General features: G+C 25.9%; 1 protein-coding gene across 1 annotated transcript in view; it reads right to left on the bottom strand.

The window, feature by feature from the left end:
- LOC122507305 (ral guanine nucleotide dissociation stimulator) overlaps positions 1-17,261 on the bottom strand; it is an 86,309-nt gene extending 69,048 nt beyond the window's left edge. The window contains exon 1 of the mRNA XM_043619929.1: positions 16,502-17,261. Within this exon, the coding sequence (XP_043475864.1) occupies positions 16,502-16,531 (30 nt within the window). The 5' untranslated portion in view covers positions 16,532-17,261. The remainder of the gene's footprint in view (positions 1-16,501) is intronic.
- Between the last annotated feature and the right edge of the window lie 3,512 nt (positions 17,262-20,773).

Below are 20,773 nucleotides of genomic sequence, written 5' to 3'. Positions count from 1 at the left end.
GAAAAGTGTCACTTTAAGACCCATATAGGCAAGACTAATATAAAACAGCAGATTTTGAAAAAAGTGGGGGTAAAAAACAAAAAAAGATTTATTTTTGATATCAGAGTGGTTTTCAATGTATTTTTGTCCGCTGTACACGATCCCGAGGGTGGGGGGGTCAATTTTCCCAAAAAAAAATTACTCCCAAAAAATGTTTTCCAAAAAAAAATTTTTCCCAATATTATATTTACAAATATTTTATTTCCCAAAAAAAATAATCCAACATTGTCCACCAATCTGTTCGAATTAGAATTTATTAAAAAAAAATTTCAAACTAGAATTTACTCAAACTATTATTTTTTCAAATTACAATTTATTCAAATTATTATTTTTTCAAACAAAAATTTATTGTAACTATTATTTTTTCGAAATAGAATTTACTCAAACTATATTATTTTTTCAAACTAGAATTTATTGAAAGTAGTCTTGTTTCGAAATTTGAAATTATTAATTTGTCGAACTAGAATTTATTCAAACTACAATTTTTTTAAACTATTATTTTTTCAAACTACAATTTATTAAAAGTATTTTTTTTAAACAAAAATTTATTGAAACTATTATTTTTTCGAAATAGAATTTACTCAAATTATTGTTTTTTTCGAAATAGAATTTATTGAAATTAGAATTTTTTCAAAATACTATTTATATTTATTCAAACTATTAGATTTAGATTTATTTTTCAATGTACATCTTTTTGGATTTTTACACATTTGATAGCCCATACTTTTTACTTTATTCAAACTATTGTTTTATCGAAATAAAATTTATTGGAACTATTATTAGTTCGAACTAGAATTTATTCAAATATTTTTTCCATCTAGAATTTACTCAAACTATTATTTTTTCAAACTTGTTACGTATTTACAATCACTTGGACATTACGTTCGAATGTGATTATTTACTACTAATTTGGCAATAATAAATATACATTTTGGAAAAAATATAACATTAGGAAAATTTTTTGGGAAAATTATTTTTTGGAAAATCCAGCATTGGGAAAAAATATTTTGGGATAAACTGTTTTGGGAAAAGTTTTTTTTGGGAAACGGATTTTGGGAATATTGTCCACCAATCGATCCTGGGTCCCAAAATTGCCCATCATTTTAAGGATTATTTGTATTGTGGGAGTAAAAACCCCAAAAAACATGTCTTTGAGTGTTTTAATATATTGTTTCTCAATGCCCTGACGTGCTTGACTTCTATGAGGTTTTAAATTAAAGCGTGATACATCCGTACACTTTAAGACCAAAAAACAGAGACTTTAAAAAACAAGGGGGGATGGTGAAGACCAAAAAAAATTTTTTCCGTTATTTTTAATATCGGAGTGGTTTTTAATGTATTTTTGTTTGCTGAACACGATCCCAGGTCCCGAAATTGTGTAGTACGTCAGGATTTTGAGAAAAGCAGGGATACAGATCCAGAAAATGTGTTTTTGGGGATATTATCCCAATTTTTTTTCGAAATTCTCAATTATTTAGTCTTCATTCCCACTTTTATCAAAATCCTTTTTTTTTTGTCTGTGGGTGTAGGCAATTTTTAGATTCGGGATCATGTTCGGTGGACAAAAAATGAATTATAGAAACCACTCCAATATGAAAAATGAAGAAACCATATATAGGCCTGTATATTATGAATCTAAATATAATGAGCACATAATAATTAATATGTTTCACGATTAAATTCCACTATTCACAATGAATACAATTAAAACTCGATGGACAATATTGTTCTATGCGACATAAATTATTATTATATTATACATTCCAATAAATCTAAAAAGAGAATATTGTACACACCAGACAATAATTTCCGATCGTTTCTTTCCATGTGCATACATATTGTTTTTAGCAGTATTGTGTAATAATATAAAAGTTAATTTTAGTGAAATGACATCCTAATATTCCAGACTGCATTATTCAACTCATATATATGTATATTTACTTTACTATTATACTATGTATATATGTATACATGTACAGCTCTTCCCACGCAATCAACATATCGCGCATAGTGCCATTAATTCGCGGATACGTGAGAAGAAAGGATTTCCATTCTGAAATCGAGGAGAAGAGAGAATGGATTCTTCCCTTTTTCTTCTCTCTTTCCCTTATTCAATGTTATACATAACATTGTGAATGCAATGCGAATGTTATTTACTACCCAGGCGTGAAATTTCCGTAAGAGAGCGAATATAATTTTAACGCTACAAAAAAAAGAGAACTTCAAAAAAAAACCTCCCATATTATCATGAAATATTTCCCATAAAATTCTTACAAAGTTTATTATCCTTTAATTTTGGGCAGAAAAAAAATCGAGGGGAAATAAATGGCAAAAAATGAAGGAAGTATTATTAAATAAATAAAATTTATATACTGCGGGGTAAATAAAAATATTAAATCAAAAAATAAAATCCGAATGGTAAATAAATTTTTTGACCGGGACAACCGAGCTGTTATGGTTGAAGCAAAGCGATTTTATTTTTTGATTAATTCTATTATTATTAATTTTTCAATAATTAATAATATAAAATAAATTAAGTGGACAACCACTAGAATAAAAAACAACAAATGCTGAAGAACAAAAGAAAAACAAAACAATGTTTTATCCGCTATTTTTATGAAAAAAAAATAACTTTTGTCACTTGCGTGCGTCTGAAATGATTCATATTCGCGAGTAAGGAGAAATCAATTACATAGATTGCGAGATAGAAAAAAAAATAAAGAAAATTCATTTCAACAGAACAATTTCTCATCATTTCAATTTTTATAAGTATTTGTGAACTAAAAACTGTTTCTCAATTACACACATATATTTTTGTTTGTAAAAAAAATTCAAGAGCATAATATTTTCATGAAAAATATAAAAAAAATTTTGTCAGTGTGAAGAAAACTTTTCTCTCCCAAAGAAAAATAAATGCAATTTATCACATCTGACGAAAGAAGAAAAATTCTGTTTCATAACTCTGACAAATAAAATAAATGTTTTTTTCTAATATATTTTAAAAATAAACGTTCTGTTAAATAGAAAAATCAAGTATATAAATATTCAATTCAATGAAAATTCTTCTAAATAAAGAAAATGAATGAAAAAATAAATAAAATTTAGTTAAATGAAAATGAGGTGAAATTCTAGAAGAGGTACTATATTTAATGTATATTGTATAGTTGACCGGTTTATCTCCTTGGCAAGAAGAAGACTTGATTCACCAAGAAGAGAGAACTATTGAGTTTAAGTTAAAACGATGAACCGGAATTTGTTGTTTGCAGTGGAAAAACTGTGACTATAACAGTACCAACAGATGACAAGCATGCCATTCTACGTTTAAGGAATTTAATGGCACAGTGTGATTCTTTTGCAGCTAACTCAAAAGAAGTTTAACGCCCATTATCTTAATGTCAAAAAACAAACAACAAAAATTAATTCGATCACTACAAATTCAGTATCAATCAATTTAATCCGCCTAGAAAAAATGTTCCGAATACATACGAAGAAAGAAAAAACGATTTTTTTTAAGAGAAAGTTTTTTTCTTCCTTTTCTTGACAAAAAAAATTCGAAGCTTGATATCTATTAAAAATATATCTTTTTACAAAAGTAATCGAAATTTTTTTTTGGTTAATAGAATATTTAGCTGTTTGGCTAATAATGCAATCAAAAACTTTTTGTTTAAGGAACAAAATATTTTGCTCGTCCGAGAAAATTTTTATTTGCTATCAAACTCTTTTATGCTCCAAGAAAACATTCAGTTTTATCAAACAAAATTTTTGTTGGTTCGAAAAATATTTCTGTATCTACTTTTAACCAAATTTTTATTGATCGACGAAAATTTTTCAATTTTTTGGTCTAAGGAAATCCAAATCTTTGTTGGTTTATCAATATTTTTTAAATAAATTATCCAAACTTCTTATAGACTTAAAAACTAAAAGGACTTCCAAACATTTTTTGGTTGGTTCACGAAAATTGTTAGTATCGAAAATTTTTTGTGGGTCCAAAAAATTTTAAGTATTTCCAACAATAATATTTGTTAATTATGAAGAAAATTTGTAGTTGCACATAAATGTTTGTTGGTCGGAGAAGACTTTTATTAGTCCCAACAAAATTTTTGTTTGTCCCAGAAAATTTCAATGGTTCAAAGAAAATTATTAGCAATTTTAAATTTTATAACGAAATATTTTTTGGTTTAAGAAAACTTTCGCAGATGCAATCAAGTTTTTATTAGACCAGAAAAATTTTTATTAGTTCAAGAAGATGTTTAGGTTTTCAAACTAAATTTTTAATGATTCAAGAAAAATTCTAATCACTTTCAGTGCCAACCAATTTTTTGTCGATTCACGAAAATGTTTAGGAGATCTAACCAAATTTTGTGATTTATTAAAGAAAATTTGTAGTTGCACCAAATTTTTTTATGGTTCAAGAAAACATTTCATTGCTCTACCCAAATTTTGTTGTTACTCCTGGAAAAGTTTTGATTGAAATAACCAAATTTTGTTGTTCCACGAAAAGTTTTAGCAGTTCTTTTTAAATTTTTGTTGGTGCAAGAAAATTTTTATTAGTTCCGTCCAAAGTTTTGTAGATCCATGAAAATATTTAGTAGCTCCAAACATTTTTGTTAGTCCGAGAAAACTTTTAGCTGTACCAACAAAATTAACGTTGGTGAAGTTCACAACGTTTATAATCAACGATTTCATAAGAAAAATATTTTTTAAGCAAATTTTTATTAATTTTTGTATAGAAAATATTTTGGTTAGTATGTTGAATAATGATTTACAAAAGAAATATTTGTGAACAAAAAATTTTATTCTTTTTCGTAGGAAAATAATTTTTTTTTTCAATCGTTGATCATAAACGTTGCGAACTTCACCGACGTCAAAATTAAGGTCTGTGAAGCTGGCCGAACCACTTTTATAAAAATGAATTTAAATTATACCATTAATTAGTGCTCAATTAGTGCTATTTTTGTACCATATTGCCGAATTTAGTGCTCAATGTTTATTTAAAAAAAACAATGGTTCTGCTGAGTGAACGTTCCGCTGGCCGGACCATAACGAAAAACGCTTTAAAAACGCCAACAGAATATTTATAAATAGCCTATTATTTAGTGCTCAATTAGTGCTCAAAGATTAACAAAATAAAAAATTTTTTTATTAATTATTTATTTAAAAAAAAAAAAATTTTTTGAATGAGTGAGTAATCCGTTAGCCAGACCATAACGAAAAACGCAATAAAAACACCAACAAAATATTTATCGATAGCCTATTATTTAGTGCTCAATTAGTGCTCAAAGATTAACAAAATAAAAAATTTTTTAATTAATTATTTATTTAAAAAAAATTTTTTTTCGATTGAGTGACTAATCCGCCAACCGCACCATTACGACAGACACGTCAAAAATCACAACAAAATATTTATCAATACCCTAAAATTTAGTGCTCAATTAGTGCTTAAATATTAACACAATAAAAAATTGTTTATTAATTATTTATTTATAAAAAACATTTCTTCGAAAGAGTGAACACGTTAAAAATGTTTTAAATTCGTTTTATAATTCGTTTTCTTAGCCTATAATTTAGTGCTCAAATAGTGTTCGCAGATTAAGAAAATAAAAAATTTTTTTTATTAATTATTTATTTAAAAGAAAAACTTATTCAAATGAGTGAGCGAACCGCTATCCGCACCATTACGAAAAACACATTAAAAACGCCAACAAAATAGTTATCAATAGCATATTATTTAGTGCTCAATTAGTGCTGAAAGATTAACACAATTCAAAATTTGTTTATTAATTATTTATTTAAAAAACTAACTTATTAGCTTATTACTAACTCAGCGATCCGCTGGCCGGACCATAACGAAAAACACGTTAAAAACGCCAACAGAATATTTACAATTAGCCTATTATTTAGTGCTCAAAGATTAACACAATTCAAAATTTGTTTATTAATTATTTATTTATAAAAAACATTTCTTCAATAGTTCTAGAGTTCCTGATAGTTTTTAGAAATAGTTCCGGCAATTAAATAGTAAAAAATAAGTTTTTTCATAATAGGGGGCCAACTTCACGCAGTCCCTCACTATTGAAAAAGTGGATTTATAATTAGAGTTTTGAGTTGTTCTAATAGAGTTCTAGAGTTCCCTACATTTTATTCGAATAGTTGAGCCATGTTAAGTTGGCACTACTTTTTTGAAAAATCAAAAATTTTACAAGAGTTCTGAGCACTTTTGCAATAGTTCTAGAGTTCTCTAACGATTATTTAAATAGTTCTGATAATTAACAATAAAAAAAGCGACAATGAAAAATCATAGTGCTAACTTTGCATAGCACTATGATTTTTGCAAAAAAGAGTTCTAACCTAATATTCTGAAAGAGAATAAAGAGTTCTAGAGTTCTTTACTAAAAAACAAGAGTTCTGCAAAATTTCAAAAGTTATTAACAAATTAAAAAAAGATATGAAAATAATATTTTGCAAGTTCTGAATAGAGTTCTGGCATCGTTGCGAAGAGTTCTATAAGTATGTCTAATGACATTTTGTTCTAAATCCAAAATCAAAAAAGTTACGGGACTATGAAGTTTTCTAAAATTTTCAAAATTTAAAATTCAGAGTTCTGAGAGTTTTGTAAAGAGTTCTGGCATCGTCATAAAGAGTTGTATAAGAATTTCTTGTGACATTTTGTTTTAAATCCAAAATCAAAAAAGTTACAGGACTTTGAAGATTTCAAGAAATTAAAAAAATTAAAAATTCAGAATTCTGAGGATTTAATGTTTAATAATTTTGGGACAATCATGTTGCACTTTCCTCAAACAGTTAAGTCCTGTAACTTTTTTGATTTTGGATTTAAAACAAAATGTCATTAGGAATACTAACTTATAGAACTCTTTATTATGATGCCAGAACTCTAATCATAACTCTGAATTTTTAAATTTTTTGAAAATTTTAAAGTTCTGTAATTTTTTGGATTCTAGATTTAAAACAAAGTGTCATAAGGAATACTTATAGAACTCTTTTTAATGATGCCAGAACTCTTTTCAGAACTTTCAGAACTCTGAATTTAAAAATTTTAAAAATTTATGAAAATTTCAAAGTCCTCTAACTTTTTTGATTTTGGATTTAAAACAAAATGTCATTAAGAATACCTATAGAACTCTTTATGATTATGCCAGAACTCTTTTCAGAACTCTCAGAACTCTGAATTTTCAAATTTTCAAATTTTTTTAAAATTTCAATGTCCTGTAACTTTTTTGATTTTGGATTTAAAACAAAATGTCATTAGGAATACTTATAGAACTTTTTATGATGATGCCAGAACTCTTTTCAGAACTCTCAGAACTCTGAATTTTAAAATTTTGAAAATTTATGAAAATTTCAAAGTCCTGTAACTTTTTTGATTTTGGATTTAAAACAAAATGTCACTAGAAATACTTATACAACTCTTTATGACGATGCCAGAACTCTTTACAAAACTCTCAGAACTCTGAATTTTAAATTTTGAAAATTTTAAAAAACTTCATAGTCCCGTAACTTTTTTGATTTTGGATTTAGAACAAAATGTCATTAGACATACTTATAGAACTCTTCGCAACGATGCTAGAACTCTATTCAGAACTTGCAAAATATTATTTTCATATGTTTTTTTAATTTGTTAATAACTTTTGAAATTTTGCAGAACTCTTGTTTTTTTAGTAAAGAACTCTAGAACTCTTTATTCTCTTTCAGAATATTAGGTCAGAACTCTTTTTTGCAAAAATCATAGTGCTATGCAAAGTTAGAACTATGATTTTTCATTGTCGCTTTTTTTATTGTTAATCATCAGAACTATTTAAATAATCGTTAGAGAACTCTAGAACTATTACCAAAGTGCCTAGAACTCTTGTAAAATTTTTGATTTTTCAAAAAAGTAGTGCCAACTTTACATGACTGAATAGTTCTGATAATCCGAAGTCATAAACAAATAATTGAAAACACGAGAATTTTTCAAAAAATCTAAAATGTTACGTTACAAGAGTTCTAATTAGAGTTCCGTTAGCCCCCCATCTAGATCAATAAAAAACTCTTATAACAATTTTTTCAAAACCTAAAAACTACAAAACTACAAGACTTTTATGTTTTAAAAGAAATTTTTTTTTTTTCAATTGAAAGTTCTATGAGTTCTAATCAGATTTCTGTGAGCCCCCAATACTGTTCGATAAAATAACTATAATAGGTAACAATTTTCTTAAGACCCAAAAACTACTGAATTACAAGACTTTAAAGTTTCAAAAAAATTCATTTTTTTGTTAAATTTAGAGTTCTAAGAGTTCTGATGAGAGTTCTGCGAGCCCCCAATAGTGTTCGATAAAAAACCCTGAAACCAATTTTTTCAAAACCTAAAAACTATTAAACTACAAGACTTTTATGTTTCAAAAGAAATTTGGTTTTTTTAAATTGAAAGTTCTATGAGTTCTAATCAGAGTTTTGTGAACCCCAAATCTTCAGACAACTACCAATTGCTTGGTCAATAAGCTTTGTTTTACATATATAATTACGCACCATTATGTATATCAACCTAAAAAGAACAATTAAACACTTTTTTAAAATTTGCAATGGCATTAACAGGATTTTACCGTGCCGTATTATCTCTATAACTATCCTTGCCCCTTGAGCGCATATTTCAGTTTTTTTTAAATTTTAAGGAACGACGTGAATTAATTTGAAAATAAATACAATATTCGTGTTCAGCAGGAAATTCCACTCCGAAAAACACTTACGTAAATAAATATTCTGAAACTCTAATATAGAAAACAATATGATAAACATAACGTTGACATTTTAGCAAAATAGACTATTTTCAAAAATAAACTCCTAACTTCGCAAATGGTGACAGATTGACTTCCAATTTTTACTATCATCTTTTGGTGTTAAAATGCGAATATACCATGAATTACTCGATTTTTGAGCATAAGCAAAAACTTACTATCCTTGCCCCATCCTCCCCTGTATAAAAAAATAAAAGTAAAAAAATATATAAAAATTTTAATAAACTATAAAAATTAAATTCATCAGCTAATGTCAGGGTATTTATTGACATTTGATTTTACCAAAAATTATCATACTGATGTCAGATTAACCCTTTAAGTTGTAGTTAAATAAAAGTCAAATTACACATAGATTATGACGTAACTAAATGAGAGAGTAAAAAATGAAACGTCAAAATTAGGTCAAAATGATAGGTGTAAGAGCAAACACAATTATAAAATTACCTTACATTGTTAGGTCAGATGGCAAACTTCACCTCATCATTAAGTCTGCGCGCGGAAATTGTTTGACAAATTTTGACGTCTAGGTCAAAACTGCCCTCAAACTTGACCTAAATTTTTAGGGTAGCGGGAATTCTTTGTCAAATTTTGATGCGTAGGTCAAAACTGCCCTCAAAATTGACCTACATTTTGAGGGTAGCGAAAATTGTTTGTCAAATGTTGACGTCTAGGTCAAAACAGTCCTCAAAATTGACCTAAATTTTGAGGGGAAAACTACAGGTCAACTCTCGACCTGTAGGTCAAAAAATCTTGAAACAGCGGCGGCGATATCTTTTTGTAATATAGAGAGATAATATTATATAATATATTATTATATATTATAATCAGCGACCCTAGAAACCTTAAGGTACCAAGTTTCATAAAAATCCATTAAAAATTTTTTCAACAAACTTTTGGCCCGAACAGTGGAAATCTCGTTGATAGCCAAGGGGTTAATTTGTTAATAACTTTCGAAATTTTGCAGAACTCTTGTTCTTTTGGTAGAGAACTGTAGAACTCTTTATTCTCTTTCAGAATATGAGAACAAAACTCTTTTTTGCATAAATAATAGTTCTATGCAAAGTTAACACCAAGTTTTTTCATTGTCGCTTTTTTTGTCAATCATCAGAACTATTTAAATAATAATCGTTATAGAACTCGAGAACTATTGCTAAAGTGCCCAGAACTCTTGTTAAAATTTTGATTTTTTTAAAAAGTAGTGCCAACTTTACATGACTAAGTGTTTGAACTTATTCAATTATTCAAAAACAAATTAATTTCAAACCTTAAAGTCTTGTAATTCAGTAGTTTTTGGGTTTTGAGAAAATTGTTATTAGGGTTTTTTCTCGAACTCCATGGGTGGCTCACAGAACTCTGATCAGAACTACAAGAACTCTTAATTTAAAAAAAACAAATTTTTTTGAATCTTCAATGTCTTGTAGTTATGTAGTTTTTAGGTTTTGAAAAAATTCTTATTAGGGTTTTTTATCAAACACTATTGGGGGTTCACAAAACTCTGATTAGAACTCATAGAACTTTCAATTTAAAAAAACCAAATTTCTTTTGAAACATAAAAGTCTTGTAGTTTAATAGTTTTTAGGTTTTGAAAAAATTGGTTTCAGGGTTTTTTATCGAACACTATTGGGGGCTCGCAGAACTCTCATCAGAACTCTTAGAACTCTAAATTTAACAAAAAAATGAATTTTTTTGAAACTTTAAGGTCTTGTAATTCAGTAGTTTTTGGGTCTTAAGAAAATTGTTACCTATTATAGTTATTTTATCGAACAGTATTGGGGGCTCACAGAAATCTGATTAGAACTCTTGTAACGTAACATTTTAGATTTTTTGAAAAGGAAGGGAACTCTAGAACTCTATTAAAACAACTCAAAACTCTAATTATAAATCCACTTTTTCAATAGTGAGGGACTGCGTGAAGTTGGCCCCCTATTATGAAAAAACTTATTTTTTACTATTTAATTGCCGGAACTATTTCTAAAAACTATCAGGAACTCTAGAACTATTGAAGAAATGTTTTTTATAAATAAATAATTAATAAACAAATTTTGAATTGTGTTAATCTTTGAGCACTAAATAATAGGCTAATTGTAAATATTCTGTTGGCGTTTTTAACGTGTTTTTCGTTATGGTCCGGCCAGCGGATCGCTGAGTTAGTAATAAGCTAATAAGTTAGTTTTTTAAATAAATAATTAATAAACAAATTTTGAATTGTGTTAATCTTTCAGCACTAATTGAGCACTAAATAATATGCTATTGATAACTATTTTGTTGGCGTTTTTAATGTGTTTTTCGTAATGGTGCGGATAGCGGTTCGCTCACTCATTTGAATAAGTTTTTCTTTTAAATAAATAATTAATAAAAAAAATTTTTTATTTTCTTAATCTGCGAACACTATTTGAGCACTAAATTATAGGCTAAGAAAACGAATTATAAAACGAATTTAAAACATTTTTAACGTGTTCACTCTTTCGAAGAAATGTTTTTTATAAATAAATAATTAATAAACAATTTTTTATTGTGTTAATATTTAAGCACTAATTGAGCACTAAATTTTAGGGTATTGATAAATATTTTGTTGTGATTTTTGACGTGTCTGTCGTAATGGTGCGGTTGGCGGATTAGTCACTCAATCGAAAAAAAATTTTTTTTAAATAAATAATTAATTAAAAAATTTTTATTTTGTTAATCTTTGAGCACTAATTGAGCACTAAATAATAGGCTATCGATAAATATTTTGTTGGTGTTTTTATTGCGTTTTTCGTTATGGTCTGGCTAACGGATTACTCACTCATTCAAAAAATTTTTTTTTTTTTAAATAAATAATTAATAAAAAAATTTTTTATTTTGTTAATCTTTGAGCACTAATTGAGCACTAAATAATAGGCTATTTATAAATATTCTGTTGGCGTTTTTAAAGCGTTTTTCGTTATGGTCCGGCCAGCGGAACGTTCACTCAGCAGAACCATTGTTTTTTTTAAATAAACATTGAGCACTAAATTCGGCAATATGGTACAAAAATAGCACTAATTGAGCACTAATTAATGGTATAATTTAAATTCATTTTTATAAAAGTGGTTCGGCCAGCTTCACAGACCTTCAAAATTATTATTAGTTCCAAGATTATTTAGTAACTCCAAACAAATTTTTGTTGGTCCAAGAAAATTTTAAGTATTTCCAACAAAATTTTGTGTTGATCAAAGAAAATTTGTAGTTGCACCCAAATTTCTTTGCTGCTTCAAAAAAACAATTTAAATTTTTTTTAAACAAGTTTTGTGTTAATCCAAAAAAACTTTCAAATGTTTCTTCAAATATTTTTTTTTTCACAAAAATGTTTAGTAGTTCTAATCAAATTTTGATTGGTCCAAAAAAATTCTTATTAGTGCCCTTCAAATTTTTGTTAGTCCACGAAAACATTTAATAGTTCTAACCAAATTTTTGTCGATACTAGAAAATTTTTAGTAGTTCTCACCAATTATTTTTGGTAGCTTAAGAAAACTGTTGTAGATTGAACCAAATATTTCTTAGTCTATAAAAACATTTTATCGTTCCTACCAAATTTTTGTTGATTTGAACGTTCAAAACTTTAACCTCCTCAACCTGTTTCTTTAAGAAGAAGAGAATATTCTTTAAAAATATTTATATATAAAAATATGAAATATTTACAAAAATTAAAATTCTAAATACAATAAGTTTGTTGTTGGTCCAAAAGAATTTTTAATTGTCATAACCAATTTCTTGTTCGTTGACAAACATTTTTAGTCGTCCTATAAACAATTTTTCGTTGGACCAAGAAAACTTTTGGTCCAATCAAATTATTGGTTTATTCATCCTACCATAATTTCAACCCAAATTTTTTGTTGGTCCACGAAAACTTTCTTTTTTTCTAATCAAACTCTTGTGCATCTAAGAAAACTTTTATTACTTCTGTCCAATTTTTCTTTGGTCCACAAGAATCTCTAATTTTCCCAACCAAATTTTTGTCAACCCAATCAATTTTCATTGGTTCCTATCAAATTTCTTCTCGTGTTCTAATTTGAAAACGATAGAGATTTGTCTTTCGTTGATTAACGTTACTATATATAATCAATGTCTATTGTAACCTCGGCCTTTTCCTTTTCTCTCGACAAAACTGTAAAGTTCGAACACAGAATGCGAACTTCTCTCGCTCTGCATTCCACGACGCGCCTCGTTAGACTTGACACGTATTACTTTACATTCTCAAAGCAAAGGTAAGATTTTGATGAAATCTTATTTTTCAAAGAGTTTTTATTTGTTTCTTAGAATACAAATTTTTGGCTCGTTAAGAAATCTTTCCGGGGGAAATAAATGACTTTTGTCTGAACGAAAATTTTGAAACTTTCTTTACAGCAACCAGTGTATAACAAAACAACCACCGTGTGTATATATAACTTTTAAATTCTTATGTAGATATGAAAAAAAAACTGAAGGAAGAAAAGGAATAAATCTTTCCATAAAATAGAAATTTCAGGATTCACAAGATTCAAATAACAAAATTTTCATTTGATCATCTAAATTCAAATTTTTCTCGTATAAAATATTGACTCTAAAGTCTTATCCTAATAAGAATCATATCCTGTTTTTTGCGTCAGAATCATAATACAAGGATTTGAATTTGAATTATACGATATCAAAACAGAATTCCTTCCTTCAGTTCAATTTTTTAGAAATATTTTTGCACTTGACAATATAAATAATAATATCGTCAAACTGGGCTACTATTACAATAAAAGAAGCTATTTTTTAACTCTACGCTTCATCAAAATTCAGAATCAAAAAAATAATTTTCTGGGCAATTAAAGATAATAATTTCATGAACGAAATTTGGAAAATATTTCCAATTTATGTCCTTAAAAGTCTGAACGTTCAAATCAACAAGCTTTCTGTTTCAAAATTAAATATTATTATAATAATATTACGTCACGTGTTATAAAGAATAATTTACATAGTTTCAAAATTTAATACGTTTTTCATCTTTATTTTAGAGACAAATCTATAAAAATATTTAGATTGTAGAATAAAATTATTTTACATGTAAAAATAAAATATTTTGTCCAAATAGCTGAAAATATTTAAATGATAGTATTTTTCGTATTCCTTGATAAATACGAATTCAATTTGCGAAATCAAATAACAGAATACAAGAAAAGGGCTTGAACATGTAATACCAGTAAATTGAATAGAATGTCGTCTAGAAGAGAACAAATTGCTTAGCCTCTCAACTTGACGAAATTAATAGGGTGGGGCAAAAGTCTAAAGCATTTTTACGTCCCGTTCGCATTTATTGCCTTCCTTTTTTTATTTCTAATACAAAAGAAGTTCAATTGCATCTCAAAAGAAAATAATTTCAATTACGTTCATTGAACTCATTCTCAAAAATTTACATATATTTTCACTTCATTTTCATTCTGACGTTTTGGTGACGTTTACTCAACGTTCTCTTTCTGAATCTCTAAATTAGCAAAATGTCATCAACTAATTTAAATTAGTAAAAATTTCCATTAATTTGTATAGTAGTTTTCAATATTAAAACTTAAGTAAATAGTTCAAATTAATAAAATTAAAACTACTAAATTAAGTAGCAAAATTTTACTAAGTTAGTGAAAATCATTACTATTTTTAATTAGCTGACGAATTTTCACTAATTTAGATTTAGATAATTTATATAATCAACAATTTAGAAGAAAAAATATTTTTATATTTAAATTCTTACAATTTTTTGTACAAAAAATAATTTTATACTTTAATTTTTGTAAACTTTGTATAAAAGTTATTTTCATATATTAAAATTTTTACGTAAAAAATATTTTTATATATATATAAATATTTTTATAACTTTTTGTAGAGAAAATATTTTTATATTATTTTAGATTTTTGTTTTCATTTAAAAAAAGTTTTGCACCGTTTTCTTCATTTCGTTAGAAAAAATATTATTTTCTTTTAATTATTGATCATAAACATGTTGTGAATTTCACCGAAGTTTAGTTTAGCAATTTTGACCAATTTTGGAGTAAATTTCACAATTTTCGAAGTTAATTTCATTAAAAATTTGTAAACTTCACTTTGAATAGAGCAAAGTTTACTTTACAGATATTAAAAATTGGAGCTTAAAAATACGCGGAAAAAAATTTAAATAAAAATTAAGAAAAAAATATTATTTACAAAAAGTAAATAAATCTTTGAATAAGAAAAGAAATAATGGTTACACATTGCGTTATTGTAAAAGATTATCTTCAACAAGTTATTTCAAGTTTTTTTTTTAATGAGAAAATGAATAAATAGATAATTAAGAATTTTCTCGGGACCAACACTAAAATGAGGTTTCTAACATAAATAACTAAATGTTATCTTTTCAAAGGAAAAATATTTTTTTCACTGCCTTTTTTTAATAGTACAAAAAAACAGCAAAAAAATGTATCTAATTATTTTAAACGTATGAAAATGAACAATTGTATTTATAATATTTTACATTAATAAATAAATAAATAAACAAATATTTAATTTGTAATAAAATTCAAGTTCAACAAAAAACTTATCGTTCAAGTTGAAATAAAAAAATTATTTGTATTTGAAATTCTGAATCTTTAAATTGTTTCTAAAGTTTAGAATGTTTAAATGAAGGACAATTTTTTCACTTCTTTTTAATTTATATTTTGTACAAAAAATTATTTTGTGTATTAAAAAAAATTAATTCCTACGTAAATGTTTAATTTACATTATTTTCCATTTCAGTAGAATCATGTTTGTAAATATTGAAGCCGAAAAAACTTTATTAAAATTAATAATTTTATTATAAAATATTGCGTCACGTATAAAAATAAATTATAAAATTTTTGAATGTAAATTTTGTTAAATAAATATTTATTTAAGACCATATCTCAACCAACGATTTATTTATTTATTTTATGTATAAAGAAGCATATAAAAAATAATTAGCTTTTATTTTTTATTATCTTCAATTTGTATTGAATTAAAATTTAAAAAATTCAAAATCAAGAAAGATATAAAGAAAGAATCAAATAAATATGTTTGGTATTTGTAGAAAAATCGAGAAACACACTGACCTTGATAACACTTGAAAGAAATGAAATAATAACAAATTTCTTTTATTTGTAAATAAGAAGAGAATGAAATTTTATTGTATAATAAACAGTATTTTTGAAATTTATCCTTTAGTTATTAATTTAGAATAAAATTATTAATTAGAGAATCAATTTAAAAAATACTTTTAATAAATTAAAACAAAAAATTTAAATATTAAAAATGTGAAAATGGTTTTTACGAAATTAATTTTTGTAATAAAATTCGGTTACTTTTCTTGAGTTATATGAGAATCTAGAAAATACAATAGAGAATTTAAAAAAAATGTAGAACAATAAAAAGTGAAGGTAATAAATTGTTTAAAGCCAGTCTATAAAATTAATTAAGTACCGGTAACCGGAAGCACAGCAGGTTCCAAAAGGAACCGAAGCTCTATACAGACACCCCACGAACAGATGTTTCCAGTCACCAATTTTATTCGCAGTTTTCAATAAAATTTAATTACATCTGGTCTGATAATTTCAAACAAATCTCCAGTTATAACTTCCGGAGAACGTAACAATATCAGCCAGATCAAATTGGTCATAAGAAAAAAAAATGAAAGTAAGAATAATTACCAAGGAGTCGTCCCCATTGTCAGCGCTCATAGCCCACTAACGTGATGGAAATCGCTCTCGTCCCTGCACTTGTAATCCTCTATTATCCTCATTACGTGATTCTTTTAGAATTTCATTTTACCAAAAAAGATTTTGTCAAATTCCTTTGGCCATCCAATATCTCGTTTCGAAGCACTTGCATCTCTCGTACCTGTCATATGGCATCGTACAAGAGAAAAGGAGAGAGAGAGAGATGGATATTTTCTAAACACTTGTTCGCGACAATGATGAAATGAATTGAGATTCAAAGGAGGGAGAGAGAGACGAGAAGGACACTGACACAAGAAACGTCAACGACACTAATTCAAAACACGCTGCTCTCATGTCCGTCGATTCCATTGAAACTTGTCGACTGTCATTTTCTAACCTCAACGTCAATTTCCAATCATTTTATTCAACTTCACTTGATTCAATTGTCAAAATGTACATGTTACTTTTTCACAACCTGTCGACGCACTACGATCAACTAACCTCTGTATAAAGCCTATACTAAATAAAGACGCCATTCCCTTCCCACAGGCTCCCCACCAGTAGGAGAGCGACAACGACAAATACAAGTGTCACTCTCGATGCAATTTCAATTTGCATTCTACACGCATTAACACCGTCGACTCTTTCGCAAGTGAATTCTTTGTCAACCTTTCTGAGAAAGTAACCAATAACAACAACAGTTTGTTTATGAAAAAAGAAGCATGTGTTTGACACACGACAATTGACTAATTCCCGCTGCGGCGCCATTTTGAATTTCGGACCACGCGCGCGTGCGCACTTTCACTAAGCGCGCTAAATTCAAATTTTCAATAATTTTTTCAATTAAAAACATTGCAGATTAATTGTTATATCCCATTAGTATACAAAGTAAATTATTTAATTCGAGTTTGTAATACAAAGTTTTACTTAATTTACCGTTATACGACATTTTAGTTTGAAAAATAATTAAAAAACCATAAAAAAGAAATTTTCATTTACAGGGGATTCCCGGTGGTATTTCCCTTTTTATAAAAATTCAAATATTTACTTTTTTAATATTTTGGATGTTAATTGTTTTAATTATTTTAATTGAAGTAATAATAAATTATAATATGTATTAATAATAATTAATATTCATGATAATACACAAAATAAATGAGGAAAAAAATAATAAGTAAACAATAAATAATAAATAAATAAAAAAGTAATTAAAAAATAGAAAAAAATAAGATAATAAAAAATAATAAATATAATTTTTGTTAAAATTTTGTTAAAGTTTAACTAGTTTGTAATTTACAAAATAATTTTTATTACAAAATAATAATAAATCGATTTATTTTATAAATAATAAATTTATCACATAAAAAAAATTTCATAAAATAACTTTAATTAAATAAATAATTAAAATTAAAAATATAGTAATTTAATGTGATACTTAAAATAATGGTTTTTTGTCAAAATAAACTGTTTTTGTAAAAAATTAAAAATATGTGCTTTGTCAGAAAGTAAAGAAAACTTTTAAATTAATTACTCTTGTTGTTTTACTCTAGTTAATTAATTCGTAATTTTCTAAAATATATTAAAATTTTCTGCTTTTCTTTAAAATTTGTTTCAAGAAATGATAATGAATAATTTTTTTAAATTGTAATTTTTTTTTTTTTGATAAAAGAAAAAATATATAATCGCGAAATTGCACAAAAAATAAGGGCCCTGAAAAAAATAAATATTCATTAAATATACTAATTAAAAAATTAATTAAATATAGTATCCAACTAAATTTAATTAATCATTAAATTCAATTACTAATATCGATTACTAATATTAATCAATAAATTATACTAATAAATTCAATTAATTATTAAACATAGAATTCAATAATAAATAACTAATTAATTATGAATTACTAAATTAATCGTTAATTACAAATTAATAATAAGTTACTAATGAATTCAATTATCAAATACTGAATTCAATAATAAACAACTAATTAACAATTATAAAATGTATTAATTCCCAATAATTAATTAATGAATCACTAAATTAATAGTTAATTACAAATTAATAAATTAATAATTAATTCCAAATTAAAATTAGTAATTACGAATTGATAAATTAATAATTAATTACAAATGAATAAATTTAGTAATTAATTAATTAATAATAAATTAATAAATTATTAGTAATTAATTTTTTATCAATAAATTAGTAATAATTACAAAATAAATGAATTAAGTGACAAACGAAACTAAAACTAAATTAAAAATGTTATACAACTAGAAATAAAAATTTATAAATATACTCTTAAAATAAAAAATTGAAGGGTACAAAGTCGACAAGTACAACATTAAATGACTTTTTCACAACATTTAATAAAACGCTATAAACTATGTATGTTTTTTTACTCAAATATTCTAAAAGTAACTTACATACGTGTAGTATATTTTTGTATAATTTACGTCGTATGGAGGTGTCGTGTCCTTCGCAAAGTGTATAACATCATAAAATGGACCCACCTCGCTGATCCCAACTAAAGGCTTGTTTATATTATAAGTTTACAGTTCCTTTACAGACTAACCCGTCTGCTTTTTTCAAAAAAAAAAAATTTTCTCTAAAAAAAAGGACAAAACATTACCAGAAAATAAAAAAAAGACGGGCTGACAATGAATGAGCGCAAAAAAAAATCATGAATAACAAAAAGTATCTGCAAAAATGCTCCGGATTTGACACGTCCGTTATTTTATTTTTTTTTTTTTATATAATATATGTATAAATTTAATACTATCATATAATTAATTTCTTATACGCATAGTGCTTCGATTAATCGTGGATTTAGCGATCGACGTCCCATGATTACTAAAAAAGATTTCATTTTTCTTTTTGCATATGAAAACGCACGGAAGGAACGAGGATTGCATTTCAGAAAAAAAAACAATACAAGGCAACCAACCACCACCAATCAGGCTCATCCAGTCGCTATTTCCACACTTTCTGTCGTCAAATAATTTAATTTCGCACATTTTTTGTTGTTCTCTCCAAATTTTTTTCCTTTCATTTTACTTTTAATCTTAAAAAAAAAATAAAAATAAATAAAGTACAAAAAAAAAATGTTATCGAAAAAAAATAAATCGAAAAATAAATAAATAAAAAAAATTAAAAAAAAAAAATAAAGACAAACTGCATTTAATAAGTTACATACCACAGAAATAAAAATAATTTTTCTTTTCATCGAAAAATTTTCAGAAACGTAATACTTGATTTTTATACAAAGTGAAGAAACAAGTACAAAGAAAGCCAAAATTATTTCTCAACAACGAAAACTTCTTAATTGAGCTTTAATTGCCCTTTTTCTAAATAAATTGTAATAAATCGTAAATAATAATTATAATAATAATTATAATAGTAGGCAGAAAAACTTTACATTCTTCGCATTTTCCATTAATTGTCGAAATTTTATTTAAAAAAAAGAGTTTTTTTTTCGCAATCCACAAACGCACCAAAAAATTTGTCAAGTTTAATAAAAAAAAAAATTTTTTTATGTATATAAAAAACAAGTTTTGCATATTAATAATAATATGCATTCAAGATTGCAAGAATATCATTAATGTGTGTATATTCTCTTATTTGAAATGGCATCGCCTAGACGTCAATTGTGTCAAAACTTGTACAATCGCAAAGAAAAAAATCGTCCTTTTTAAATTCGAGACGAATTTTAACAAATTTACGCATTCTGATTGATCTCTACTATAAATATTAAAGTTTATTATGACAAACTGCATTCTAAGCTGATCCCATGTATTTTTTTTTTAATTTTAGTTTGGTCACAACCGCATTGACTCATTTCCATTGTTATTTGTTTTTTTATCCATTCTAATTTTTTTTTTTTTTTTATAATTAACATTATAGTGTCATCAAAAAATTGCAGCTCCTCGAAGTCTTAAGAATTGATACTATCCTAATCGACATTTTTTTTTTTTCTTGTAAAATTATCCTCATTTTGATTAAGAATTTTTAATCAAGAACGAGGACACATTAAAGTTTATTTCATTTATTTCATCTATTTCGGGAAGAATTTGCGATGACATTATTTTGTCATCAACTTTCGTTCATCAAGAATCGAAAGATTTTTATTTATTTATTTACTTTTGCTTGTGGTAACGCAGATCGGCTCTCATCAGCCGATCGAAAAATATATAATTTGAATTTATCAAAAATTGAAAAAGAAAATAATATGTAAATTAACAAATAATTACATGAAATCAATTG

Source organism: Leptopilina heterotoma, unplaced genomic scaffold (assembly GCF_015476425.1).
Source record: "Leptopilina heterotoma isolate Lh14 unplaced genomic scaffold, ASM1547642v1 Lhet_46, whole genome shotgun sequence".
Classification (NCBI taxonomy): domain Eukaryota; kingdom Metazoa; phylum Arthropoda; class Insecta; order Hymenoptera; family Figitidae; genus Leptopilina; species Leptopilina heterotoma.
Note: the sequence above shows the minus strand (reverse complement) of the source record. Positions and strands in the feature narration are given on the sequence as shown.